The following is a 14,475-nucleotide window of genomic DNA, read 5'->3' as shown; positions in this document are numbered from 1 at the left end:
CGATATCAAAGGAAAAAAAAGAATGAGTCGTTATGATCGCTTAACTGCCACACGCCACTTATCCCTATTGTAACTTTCTGCCTCCTACTTAAAACTCGTAAAGTCAAAAGGATCTTTAGGCCAGGCTTTCACGGTCTGTATTTGTATTGAAAACTAAAATAAAGCGAACCTTTTGACTTTTTCATCTACGCGGTTTCTGGATGAGCTCCCCTTAGACTTTTTCCTGAACGTGATTTTGCTAATAGATACAAGATAGCTAAATAATGATATTAGAAAATAGATTAATCGTTCATCCACCCATGCGCGTCACTTATAAGGCCTTTGATGACGAGGCGTTTGTCGAGTCGGGGGGAGGGGGGGGGGGATACCAAGGAAGAGAGACTCGGGAAGACGGAAAATAAACACCCTACATACATACCTATAATACTGCTCATTGCTGCAAACCTCACCAAGAAGTAGAAGGAATAGGCACACTGCTATGCTCACCGATATTTGAGAACATGCTAGAAAAAGAAACATCAAAAGCAAAACGTATGAAAAACGTAAGTCTCGGGAAAAGACAAAAAGAAGTCTAAATGAAAATGAAAATGAAAATGGAAATGAAATGAAATGAAATGAAATGAAAATGCTGAAAATTTTAATTTGCTGTTGTGTTTTCGCATATTCCATTTTATCATTTGAATCAGCGCTATTAGATCGTAATCCCCATTTGAAAAATAATCATAATGTTTCTATATAACTACATTATCGGTGATTCTCTCCCACGTGTTGGCCCTACTCACTATTTACCTGAGATACCGGCTAGGTCACATGGAAAGTAGGACACTTACGTTGACTCTGATTGGTTGACGTATGTCAAAGGTCATATCAGATGGGAATCGGCTGATTGATGCTCCCTGATTAACGCTGAGCTTATTTGGCGAGATCAACTTGAGTAAGGTGAGACACTTTTCTCCATTTCCAAATATGTGCAATACTTTTTCGCCATAGCATGTTGTAATTTGTGTCATTTGTTTTATTTCTCACGAAAGTTGATTTCAAGACGCCTCTCTGCCCCGACACCTCAAAGAGTCGGTCTGATGAGGAATTTACATGTTTGCACGTGGGGCGGTCGTTGCTATCCAAGCATACAAAGTCAAAGTTGCTATTAATATATGCCGGCTAGGAAAACTGAATGAAGCTGGTCTTGTAATAGGTAAACTTTGACTTGTTTGCGCCGTTTTGTGTGTTATACTTTCATATGGTCAAGTTACTAGCTGGAGTCTCGCACCACAGACGTTGATATACCTTTATAGACACTAGCAGTCTGATTTGTTTGGGGGCTAAAATGCAATATGTGATGTTACGGGGTAATGAATTGCCGTTAGACGCTGCGATATTTTCAAGTAGTTCTTCAGCATCACTTCACTGGGGTTTATACAATCTTGACTGGTCTGTATGCCTCAATGTTCATTAGCGAGCTTCATCTGACCACCTCAGGTGTGTCTGTTAACGCTCTCGATGTTTGTATTATTATTGGCCCCGAGGTCCTTAACTCAGACTGTCTATTCAAGTTATTGCTGGTCTCTAACTACAATCAATCGCAGCGCACTGCATATAAGGTAGGTATAATCTATAAGGCGGGTAAGGCATGTCAGAGATGAGGGGGGTTCTTTCAGGACCCTTTTCAAAGAAAAGTAAAATGAAACATTTTTTAATATTTAAATTCTAGCAGTGGCTGGAGTAGGGTATGCCTAAACAAATATAGAATGGTAAATTATGCTTTTACCTGACAGCTTGCAGAGTTCTTTCACAAATTGTATATGTATTGCAGTGTATGTGAGTCAGAGGTGGACTTGACAATTTCACACTGATCAGTACACTGGCTGGTATACTTTGTACTATTGGCGATGAAGGTTGTACCCCGTATGGCGTGAGAGAAAAAATTAGGTCACAGTTCAAAAATAGACCTAAAGCACGTTGATGGCAGGCGGTCTAGTTGACTCAGTTAGATGTACTGTACTGTGTTGACTCAATGCAAGAAGGTAACCGAGTGCCTTCAACAAGTTAGAAAAAAAAAGATACTGCATGAAGTCTGATATGGATAAAAGTTATTTATCTTTTGTTTGTTTTTCACAAGCTGATGTTGTTTTGGGAGTGGATGCACTTTTGCCCAAGCAATAAAGCATTCAGATCAAAGTAATAAAAAAAAAAATCATAAATATGTTAGGAGTTTATTAATTCCCTACCCTATTGCCCTATCCAATATAATAGGAAATGAAATGTTTTAACACCATAGCTCCAATCATAACTGAGAGTGTGCTGGGGGATCAATGATTATAAAGGCCTAAATTTGGCAAAATAGTTTTTGGTACTGGCAAAGAATGTTTTAAAAGTAAAAGTTTATTTTTTAGTGTCAAAACAGTGCTTTTTCAAGCATTTACAGGAGCTGTGCAAAAGATTGCTTGAGATGTCCAAACACAAAAATTGAAATGAATACGTAGTAAATGTGCACAAACTGAATGTACGGTTTTGATTGGGCAGGAAATGTATATCTGATAACAAAAAAAAAAAAAAAAAAAAAAAAAAGGACTAAAATATTCTTTTTAAAATCTGTTTTGATGGATTACTATAAATGTAAACAGTTTACTCACTTTAACTTAAAGTTTAAATGATATAATATATAAGAAAATGTCTTTAATCTCTGTCAGGTCCTATATTGATTAGGGATAGCTCAGAACAATTTCCAAGATGGATTTACTCATGTCTCCAGTGCAGAAAATGTTAAAAGACTATGAAACGGCCAAACGAGGTAAGTGGAGTTATGGAGTTATGGATGTAGAGGCACATTTGGTAATCAAAGACTGCATTCCCACAGATTTAGATCGATCCATCTGGGGACTCACGCTAAATTGCTGTCAGTTCAAGAGGATAAATGTCTATAAAGCCTACCGAATCAGCTAAAGTAAAGATGATTACCCCCTAATAGCTTTACTAAGCGTGACAGACATTTAAGCCGGCCAAGTTGACAGCAATTTAGTGAGACTCCCCAGGGGGATAGATCGATCTAAATATCTGTGGGAATGGTCTCAAAGACTATGTTGTAATATTGCACTTGTCATTCTGCTGACATGTGGTAAAAGGCATATTGCATTTTGCACATCGAGTTAATTTTATTCTCGTTACTTAAATTGGAAATTTCATTCATTAGGTTTTGTGACATTATACTGGGGTAGCGCTAGCAATTTTTTTCCCTTAGCCAAATCACCTCATTTTTGACAATATGTTATCCAAATGGCTTTAATTTGACTAAAATTAGTCAAATCAAGCCCTTTTTGTTTAGCCAACTTAAGGCTAAAGAAGAAAGTTGTTCATTTTTAGACTTTTTTTTTTTTACTGCAAAATTTTCTGTGCTGCCAGGTCAGTATAATGAACAGTTAATAGTTTCCTTGCTATTTTCCAGACCCAAGAACAAAAGACTGGCTTCTTATAGGAAATTCACCTTACAATGTCTGGCTTATCACAGTATTATATGTAGCATTTGTATACCTTGGACCAGTATTCATGAAAAACAGAAAGCCATTGCAAGTGCAAGGGTTGCTGGTAGCATACAACATGGGTCTGGTTGTTTTGTCTGCTTACATGGTGATTGAGGTAAGTGATATCATAAATATGTCATAGATGATGGGTGATATAATGGTTATTCGTAGCACACCCAGGTGGAATAAAAAAATCCACAAATGTGAACAACCTCAAAGTTTAAAAGAGGTTTGAGATTTATTTGTGTATATGAATGCATGACACATATCCGACCTCATTTACACTATACATGTAGGACCATATTTGTGAAAGCTTTGCCAGATTGGCCATTAGCTAACAGCAAACAACTATAGATCTACATGTATATGTAGTATTTCATTTCTCACTGAAATAAACTTTTAGGCTGGAGGTATTTTATCCAGTGAAAATACTTTGGATAAATACTTAAATGTTCTTAATTGAGTCTCGATCTAGGGTTCTCTCAAATTCAAGTTAAACATACCTTTTTTTGCCAAATTTGATATATTTGTTTTTTATCATTTGTCTTACCTTGCTGTACAGAAAGTACAAAAAGAACTTTAAAAACATGATAGTCTGTAAGAATGTCTTTTAATAATTGGTTATTAAATAAAATAAAAATTAGTTTTTGCTGGAAAATTGTTGGTAATGAATTCCATGTGATCAATACATCTCTGGCAAATCTGTTACACAAATGTTTGGCAGTGGGATTATTATTACTTTTCCTCTTCTATTTCTTTTATTACAACACACTTAATGGGATAGTAAACAGGGTTTTTGTTTTCTTGAATCCTTCAATTTTTTCTCCAGGTTGCTTTTTAGATCATTTATTTTTCTTGTATTGATAAAATAACTATCCCTGCTCAAAAATTGCACTTCCAAGGAATGCATGTAGCTGTTTTATGTTTGAGTTTAGAACTCATTAGAGTGCTGTTCATAAGTGCTAAGACATTGTAAGGACCCCTGGAAGATTAGCACCCTCTACAAAGTGGCAGATAATTATGTGCACTTTTCTCTGATGCACAGTGCAGAAAAGTACCATCATTTATCTTGAGACATATTTGTGAATATCTAGTGAAAAATCAATCTGTGGGCCTGGTAGAAATTAGAAGGTTAGTGAGTTGAGTGATAGTACCAAAATCCAATATAGATTTTATTGAATTTGAAGTAACTTTGCAAATTCCTTACAAGATTTCCAAAGGCAGTTCCCTGTAAAATAGCACTCTTTGAAACAGACAACTTTTAGCTAATTTTTGGTCACTTGTTTCTTCTTTGCAGATATTTTTGAGTTCCTTTGCTGCCAATTATGGCCTGCTTTGTGCAGAATACGATGTAGAAACTGTAGATGTGAACGATCCCAAAGAGCTGAGGGTAAGAAAAAGTACTATGTATTGCGTGGACCTTGATATGCCAAAACTATTTTTGAAACATATTTTTGAAAATTGTTTTTGGGCACTAATTTATAGAAACTTAAAATCATGCATTAGTATTTGACATTTCTGTTGCAATAATTTATTGTCAAAAGAAATGTAAGCATTTTGGTAAATAAACAGTTCAGACATGAAGATTGTTTTTTGATTTTGATATTTAGCTAGGAAAGGTGTTTGCTCATAAAGTATTCAATGTTCTTTTTATCCAGGTTGCCAAAGTTTTATGGTGGTACTTCTTCTCCAAAGCCATAGAACTGATGGACACTGTGTTAATGGTGTTGAGGAAGAAGAATGACCAGGTTACCTTTCTCCACTGGTTTCATCACATCTCTATGTTAAATATATGGTGGTGGGTCATGGTGTTTGCACCAGGAGGCCTGTGTAAGTTGGACCATTCACTAAGTATTTCTATGGGATCATAATGTACAAAATTAATATTTTTGAACACAATACTTTTTGTACAAATAACTCATTATTATAATATTTTTTGTTGAAAGGGGATGAGGTAGGGCAATTGAATTATGAGAGCATAAATTTTCATCAAACACACACACACACACACAAGTATATATATAAGGATTGTGGGAGGGACCCCTATATTTGTGCTTTTACCCTAGGTAGATTTATGAAAATTGAGATGATATTCATTACTGAATCCTAATGGCAGAAGGGTACATCTTTTTATCTACCCTAGGTAGATTTATGAAAATTGAGATGACATTCATTACTGAATCCTAATGGCAGAAGGGTACATCTTTTTATCTTAGCTTATGGAGAAGGTTTGTCACTTAAATTTAAGTTCAGTGGAAATACCACATGAATGCAGGTCGCAGGGGTTTTGGGTAGGAGGTTCCTTCATTTACTGTGGGTCATGGAAGACAGCTGCATATTGTACTGTGTATTATTTAATATCAGATGCTTGTCACCTGTGTGCAATATGTCATTCTCATTCATTCACTTGAAGCTTGACACATGTGGCTATAATACCTGCAAAGTGGATCTTAACAGCAAGTAATTTCAAAAACACCTGAGGGGCTGACGGGTTTTCAAAGCAGATAGCATATTATTTGCTCATGGCATAATAAACCAGTAAGACATGCTTTAAATCTACAGTGTGCCAGATAAGATGACAGCCAGGTACATAGACATTTATAGTTGTACATTTTGTCTGGGTTCTTTTCTATAAACAGCTTAATGCACATAAAATATATCTTTGTCAAAAGCTACAATGATTAAGTAAAAAATTATCAGTGGCATAAATGTTCTATGAGAGTATGAAAACATATATGTGCAAAATACGGTATACATGGCCTTGATGACAACGATTAGTTACCAAACAAAAATTATAATTAAAATATGATTTCATGCCCTAAAGACCTATAAATACCCAATTATTCCCTACAATCACAATGCTTTTGAACAAATATAATATCTCTTTCTTATATAATTAGTACTTGTACAGGGATGGGACTGAATTTTGAAAATTTGGCGTGGGGTCCAGGGGGCTGCTGAGGCCCTCTACAGGGTCCAGGGGCAGAGGCATGGACGAAATTTACCCCTACCCCCCACCCCCAGAGTCTTAATTGTAGATCTGCATCAATCTCAAAAGTCTGGGAAAATCTCATCCCTGCTTATCCTATATTTATTTTTGCAAGTCAAGTTATTCTGAGGATTAGTCTTGAGTAATTGTTGTATCCTGGGGGGCTGAACTCCTTAGCCGTCTTAATTTTTGCTTCAAGATCAACAGTGAACATTGCTAAACTCCCAGCAGGTGCATAAAATGCACACCTGACCATATTTTTTCTAAATGAAGTCATCTCATCTTAGATTTCATAGAAATGATATTTAGTTTTAGAAACTTAACAGTATTTACAATACTCTATTTGTATCCAAAATTGTCCCCAGGATTTGGGGCCTGTCTAGCCAACAATGTGTGTTTGGGTGTTAGGACTCACAATGAAGGTGAATAAAACTAGAGGATCAGAGAGGCGATACCGCCTCCAAATATTGTACCACCAGCTGGAGCAAACGCATTCGTATAGACCCCCACATACACAAAATAAGGGACACAGCCACCAGTTTTGTGCTTGACAAGCTGTAAAAATGCAATCAACAAGAATTTTTAAACTATTGCAAAAAATATATATGGTACAATCAAATTTAAGTTCTTCGTAAGGTAGGTCAAGGGTCAATTTCAAGGTCACAGTAAATTGCCAGTATATGACTTCCTATTCAAGTTCAAGAGTAACTATGGACCTATCTCTGTCAAGTTTGAAGTTAAAAGAGAAAGAAATAAACAGAGTTCAGTTCATGATAAAAAGTAGGTCAAAGGTCAATTTCAAGGTCACACTTAGATTGCCAGTATAGGACTTCCTATTCAACTTCAATAGTAACTATGGACCTATCCCAGCCAGTTTTGGAGATAAAAGGGAAGCAAAATTTGCAAAATTCAGTTCATGGTGAAAAGTAGGTCAAAGGTCAATTTCAAGGTCACATTTAGATTGCCAGTATATGACTTTCTATTCAAGTTCAATAGTAACTATGGACCTATCTCAGCCAGTTTTGGAGATAAAAGGGAAGAAAAGTTTGCAAAGTTCAGTTCATGGTGAAAAATAGGTCAAAGGTCAATTTCAAGGTCACATTTAGATTGCCAGTATATGACTTCCTATTCAAGTTCAATAGTAACTATGGACCTATCTCTGCCAGTTTTGGAGATAAAAGGGAAGCAAAATTTGCAAAGTTCAGTTTATGGTGAAAAGTAGGACAAAGGTCAATTTTAAGGTCACATTTAGATTGCCAGTATATGACTTCCTATTCAAGTTCAATAGTAACTATGGACCTATCTCTGCCAGTTTTGGAGATAAAAGGGAAGCAAATTTTGCAAAGTTCAGTTTATGGTGAAAAGTAGGTCAAAGGTCAATTTCAAGGTCACATTTAGATTGCCAGTATATGACTTCCTATTCAAGTTCAATAGTAACTATGGACCTATCTCAGCCAGTTTTGGAGATAAAAGGAAAGCAAAATTTGCAAAATTCAGTTCATGGTGAAAAGTAGGTCAAAGGTCAATTTTAATGTCACATATAGATTGCCAGTATATGACTTCCTATTCAAGTTCAATAGTAACTACGGACCTATCTCTGCCAGTTTTGGAGATAAAAGGAAAGCAAAATTTGCAAAATTCAGTTCATGGTGTAAAGTAGGTCAAAGGTCAATTTTAAGGTCACATTTAGATTGCCAGTATATGACTTCCTATTCAAGTTCAATAGTAACTATGGACCTATCTCTGCCAGTTTTGGAGATAAAAGGGAAGAAAAATTTGCAAAGTTCAGTTCATGGTGAAAAGTAGGTCAAAGGTCAATTTCAGGTCATAGTAAGATTGCCAGTATATGACTTCCTATTCAACTTCAATAGTAACTATGGACCTATCTCTGCCAGTTTTGGAGATATAAGGGACTAGATGTTATAATTTTGGAGTTACCATAATGTGCCTTAAATTTCGTACAGAAAAAATTAATTAAAATAAAGAAAATGTCATTTTGGTCAAAATTCTTGAAATAGGAGGTGCTCTGAAGTTTCAGAAGTTCAAATTTGATGAAATAATGTCATTTTTGAACACAAGTTGTCTGCTTTGCCAAGCCTTATGTTTTATTTTTCCAGAGTTCAAAATTTATTATCCATTACCGTACTGCACATTTTGCTTTTACCACCAATATGTACTTTTTGATACAGCGTAACTCGAAAACCGTATGGAATACAAAAAAACCGAGACCACCTCCAGTGTTGGGCTTTACATGCTCTACAAAATGCAAAAAAGAATGGGTCTCTAGCATTAACAGTTCCCAAATTAGAGACAGTTTTCAGTTTTGGTATCTTATGGCCGCTACTCCCGTGAAAATGCACCGATTGACCCCAAATTCATGGAGATGAAAGATGACCTGAAGGGTAACACTTTCCAATAATATTATTGGTTAAGTCTGTGTGGTGTCTGAATAACAGGGCAAAAAAAATTTTTTTCGTAAAAAATTTCATTTTTTTTTAAATTTTGGCCCATTTGACCTTGAAGTAGAGGTCAAAGGTCAAATCCAAGGGTATATTTGAAATCTACACATATGACTTTTGGAAAGCCGTCTATAGAAATTTTTCCCATAACTCCTTCTGTAGGGTAGATAATTAGCATTTAATTTTGCCATTTTTAGACAAGGGTGCATTGCAATGAGTGCCACACCCAGACCCCAATACCGACAAAGCCCAAATTTTACGTGGAACGAGTTGAGATTATAGGTGACCTAAATCCATGAGATGGGTACGGGGGCCCTTACCGTCTAGGAGGAGAAGCGGTAACGGTAGCCGTCCGGCGGAGCCAACGGAGCCGGCAGAGCCGGCGGAACGATCCGGACGGGACCGAAACCATGTGTACCGCCAGCGCTAACGCTGGTGGTACAATGACCATGTTTCAGAAATCAGGGAAGCTAAATTCCTAGCAGAGGTCAAGACATGCTGCATAATAGAAAAAGAGACTGGAAATCTGATAAACTGGTTAACAAGCAGTGTCTCTCTGAGCAGAATTGATAGACAAAATTTATTTTTGTTTTTAAAACATGTAACAAGCATAGCTGCTGAATTTTATGATCTATTTAAATTAAACTTTAGGGGGAGGAAATGACATGCACGTACAGTGAGGGTATAAAAATAACAGCAGTCTGGTTTTTCTGCGGGTACCTCATTAATTTTCTGATTTACCCAACCAATACCTTTTTCCTTTTGAAAAAAAAAATTCCTCAAAATAAGGGTCAGTCACACTCAAAAATCAACTAATTAATATTGTCTGGCGAAACTGTATTCTAATCAAAGAACTAGACTACTAATGCCCCTGCTGTAAAGATTTTTTCACCTACTGTACTGTATACTTTTCACTAAAGTAGTGTGCATATGGTATATACATTACAGGGTGAAAACTGGCTACTTGATACCTGCTGCCACGTTCATGAACCAATTTTATATCATTTCAAAGTGCAGTGATATTTTGGGGATAAAGTGCATTTGACATAACGATAAGACTTTAAATAATGCACTCAAATAACTTTTTCGAACGTATATATCTCTAATGAATTTCAAGGTCATCAGAAGTTGTTTGCATTTTGCTTTCATTATAAATAACTTTATCTACTGAAATGATTTGGTAGTCTATGAAATTATCTGATTTTTTTATGTGTACCACTCAATCATCATTTATCATACACAAAAAGATAGCAGTAATAGGCTCTATTCCCATAGATTTTAGATCGATCTATCCCCGCGGGGAGTCTCATTAGATTACTTTCAGATAATCCGACTTAAATGTCCGTTCCGCCTACTACAAGCTGTAAGGAGGTAATTAACTTTCGTGTCCGCCCCGCTGACAGCTATTTAGCGTGAACCCCCAGGGAGTTAGGTCGATCTAAAGTAGGTTGATCTAATCTATGGAAATGGGGTGATAGTCATCATCATAAGCTAAGCAGGCTTTAACTCAGATGAAGTGAGAGATGCTTGGAATATCTAGAGCACACTTCATGCTGATATGAAAGCATTTGAGTATCTGTATGTTTTGTGATATGAACATCATTTGGAATTTGACAGCTCCCCATATTGGTGCATTTTCAGGTGGGGTCAAGTCAGGCCTTGAAAGAGTTATCAGTAGCCTCCATTCCAGTTACACTTTACAGCTCCAAGTCAATCAAAACATTAGAGCATTACATTCCAAAAATCTTCCATTTTCTCTGTCTTTTTATATTTCTGGAGATTTTTTTAAAAATTTCCCTGGAAAAATCTATCACTTTGTTAATATAGCTTCTAAATACTTTGGTACATGTATAATCCATATATTGTCTAGAGCTAAAAGCTTGTTGTAGCAATGTTATTGTGTCATTAAATATAAGTAAATAAAGACAAGTGTGGTGGACCATGAAGACTTCAGGGGTATTGGGGATGTCATTTTTATTATGGAATAATTGCTATTTTTGTTGTACTTTAGCAATTAAATTAATATTTTCCTCTTATTTTTTTTTTTTAATTTTGGAGGCTTTTTTTAACTTGATGGCCTGCTAAATGTAAATTGAGAAAAAATAACATACGACACCCTTGAAGTTTGTGGCCAAGTTTTGTTTAACACATTTCAAAATATGTATCACTGATTTTCCTTGTTATCAGTTAATTTTTTAGAAAAAAGTGCCTAGCCTCTGTGTATTTTTGATTTTAAATTCTCCTTTTTTCTTCAGCATCCCATGGAAGCAGCCTGAACTGCCTAGTCCATGTTGTGATGTACCTCTACTATGGACTGTCAGCCATACCTTCTGTAAGAAAACATCTCTGGTGGAAAAAATACATCACAAAATTCCAGCTGGTAGGTAGTTGGTATCAGGTTTATAGACATAAGCATACAGTCATCATATTTATGAACCCCAAACAAAATTTCACTTTTATTGCTTTTCTGTCTTTTGCTGTCAGTGCCATAAGAATTACCATGGTATTGATATTTAATATTAGATAAATATTTGTAAAATGTTTATATTCCCAAAATATCTGTATGAAATACAGGTCCTATAATTTTTCATGATTTATTTTTCAGATACAGTTTTGTATCACTCTGAGCCACACACTTAACTCATTTAGAAACCAATGTCACTATCCAGCATGGGGAAAATACCTCCTGACTGGCTACATGGTTCTCATGCTGATTCTTTTCATGAATTTCTATGTTCATGCCTATTTCTTCAAGAAGAGAATCCATATAAAAACTGATCATCATAGCAATGGTGCTACAAATGGGCATGCCAAAGGAGGCGATGGACATATTAAGAATGGCTACATTTCTCTGAAAGCTGATTAATGATTTCATACATTGTTAAAACTTAAGTGTTTTTGATATGCTTCAACCACTTACAAAAAGTAAGTTTTTCTGTAGGAAAAATTATGGTGCCTTAAAATATCACCTCTATTTTGTTGAGAATTTACAGTGTAAAACAAAAGCACTGGTGGCATTATTTTTGATTTTTTAAATTTTTCGACTGTTTGAGAGGAAAGAATGCAACTAATGGTTGTTATTGAGTCCCATTGGGTGTGTGTAAGAACATTTTAAAGGGGTTTCGGCAGATAAAATGTCAGAAACAAAACAGTGTTAAAGGGTGTCTTGCCCTTGTACATTTACATGCACTGGGCAAAGATGGGCATATGCTTGACCTGTAGCCTGCGTGACCTTCTTGTAATATTTGTTTATCATGTTTATTGTTCAGTGAAGATATTAGAGGAAGGAACTCATGGATTTGACATCTTTTGGTAAGAAATGTAAGACTTTTTGTCTTTATGAGGAATTTTTCATGCTTTAAAGTAACAAGTTTGTCACTTGTCAGTTGTCACTGCTTTGCAACTGTTGCTACTGCTTTTTTTTTTCAAACAAGAATGGACACATATTCATGATAAATGAAGGAGTATATTTTGTTTTACTTGGTTAAATTCATTAGACATCCCTTTTTCAGTTTTTTAAAGATTGCATTCAGCTTGCATATTAATGGGTCAGCAGAAGTTATTTTTACAGCTGGTTGATTACATTTCAATGTTTAGATGTACATTGGATATAATTATTGTAATTTTCATTTGCTGTGATATAATAGAACTTTTATATGTGTACAAATGTATCAGTTAAATTAGTACCAATTAATGAATTCCACTAGTCTTTACATTTGCAACAATTGTAAGTGCTTTATATTTCATGTTGTCTCGTACTAAAACAATAAGTGCAAGTTGTGCCATATTTTAAGGCATTTTATCTTCATTTCCATGCTATTTTCCATTATATTTATATAGTTCATGCTGTGGAATCATTTGCAAATGGGACGGGACTGAAAAGTCTGGGATTCCAGGAATTGTCCAATCACTTTGCTTTGAAGTGGTAATTACCCCTGATCTCTGCTTTATCTTTCTATGGGTCCATTTTTCATTAAAACCTTTGATATGATAGTGTGCCCCATTTGTTTTGTTAATATAGTTGCAATAGACGTTGTTATAAATTACTAAGTCACTGAAGAATTTTATAAAATGTTCATTTTTTCAACTGTATAGAAGTGGTTTTATGGTAATTTGTTACAATTAAACTGTATGTTCTTTTCCATTTTTGATAATTTTAACTAGACATGCATGAATAGTCAAAATATCTCTTTAATATGCCTTTAATGTTCTTAGGCTAGTCTATGTTGATAAAGACCAACATAACTGGTATTATCACAGAGGCACCTGCACCTACATACATGTGTAAAATACTTGGTTTACAATCCAGCAGAAAGTGCCAACTTTTTAAATCCTTAATTAGATAATTTATCTTGAAATTGAATTAAAGAATATAGGATTAAGATGCTCTGTCAGAACACACAATAGTTCAATGTCCTACTTAAAATAATTTGTACACACAGAATGTATGCTTCACAACTTAAAAATGTTCAAATTCAGGTTGTTTTTATATTCAACACACAGCTACAATGAAAATCGTTGACATAATTTGTTGTCATATTTTTTTGTTTTAACATCTAAATATAAAATTCTTATAGTTATTTAACCTGAATTTCCAGTTTAATCCGTTTGACTTTGCAACAATGTTTCTATGACCTTCCATTAATGATACCTCAATCTGTCAAGATAAGCAGATGTTTGTGTTGAAAACCATTGTTTCAATATATTTTTAGCATTATAGGCCCCTTTTACAAGCATGTTCTATGTTTATTTTGTATATTGGTTGTGTGTCTGTGTGACAAAAAAGAAACCTTATTATATAAATTACAGTATTATTACAAGGCAGCAAAGCTGTCAAATGTACAGACAAAAAGCAGGAAATAACTATGCACAAAATAGGCTACTGTCAATTCTGATGCAAAAGTACATTATGTTAAACTACAAATTCAACATCAAATTTTAATTATGCTTAATAGGTAATACCAATGTAAGTAAAATGTGTAACAAGCATAAGGCTTCAGGCCCATGGGAGTTCAAGTTCGCACTTTGAAAATGTATAACTTCCAGAAAAAGAAGCCAATTAGACTGTTTTTCCAACTCAGGCTGCATTTTTAGTCCTGTATTTCTTTTTTGAAAGTTTGGCAATCATAAGTAACATGGTTTTCCCATAATGGTCATCATGGCAGCAGCACCCAAAATTGTGTTTTCTTCTATTCTGATGCAATATTACATAATGGTTAACAGCATAATGACCGTCAATTTTTAATAATAAAATATACATATCATGTATTTTCAGAAAATGTGACTAGCATGGGTATTCAAGCCCGTGGAACTTCAAATCACACCTTGAAAATGCCAATATGTGAAAAATTAAAGTTTCACAAAAAAACTGTTTAACTGGCAGTAAGAATTACCAAACAGATTGCATTGCCTACTGAAGCTGTATTTTAGTCCCAGGTTTCTTTCCTGTAAGTTTGAGAACAGTAAGTGACATGGTTTTTCTGAAATGGTCATCATGGGAGCAGTGCCC

General features: G+C 35.1%; 1 protein-coding gene across 6 annotated transcripts; it reads left to right on the top strand.

Annotated features, from left to right (window-relative positions):
• Nucleotides 1–377: 377 nt before the first annotated feature.
• On the top strand, nucleotides 378–13,803 carry LOC106175626 (very long chain fatty acid elongase 2-like). Of its 6 annotated transcripts, none has more exons than XM_086995606.1 (7): nucleotides 378–939; nucleotides 2,707–2,791; nucleotides 3,443–3,633; nucleotides 4,816–4,908; nucleotides 5,177–5,348; nucleotides 11,222–11,346; nucleotides 11,572–13,803. In XM_086995606.1, exons 2-7 carry the CDS (start codon nucleotides 2,731–2,733, stop codon nucleotides 11,830–11,832), a joined length of 903 nt encoding a protein of 300 aa, XP_086851732.1. In that variant the 5' UTR covers nucleotides 378–939; nucleotides 2,707–2,730; the 3' UTR covers nucleotides 11,833–13,803. The 6 variants fall into 6 exon arrangements, with proteins under 6 accessions (XP_086851732.1, XP_086851725.1, XP_086851748.1 ...); XM_086995599.1 differs by having other exon boundaries at nucleotides 2,691–2,791; XM_086995622.1 differs by lacking the exon at nucleotides 378–939 and adding an exon at nucleotides 959–1,195.
• The last annotated feature ends 672 nt before the right edge of the window (nucleotides 13,804–14,475 follow it).

This window comes from Lingula anatina, chromosome 1, assembly GCF_051362555.1.
Source record: "Lingula anatina isolate TDL-2025a chromosome 1, LinAna3.0, whole genome shotgun sequence".
Taxonomy (NCBI): domain Eukaryota; kingdom Metazoa; phylum Brachiopoda; class Lingulata; order Lingulida; family Lingulidae; genus Lingula; species Lingula anatina.
Note: the sequence above shows the minus strand (reverse complement) of the source record. Positions and strands in the feature narration are given on the sequence as shown.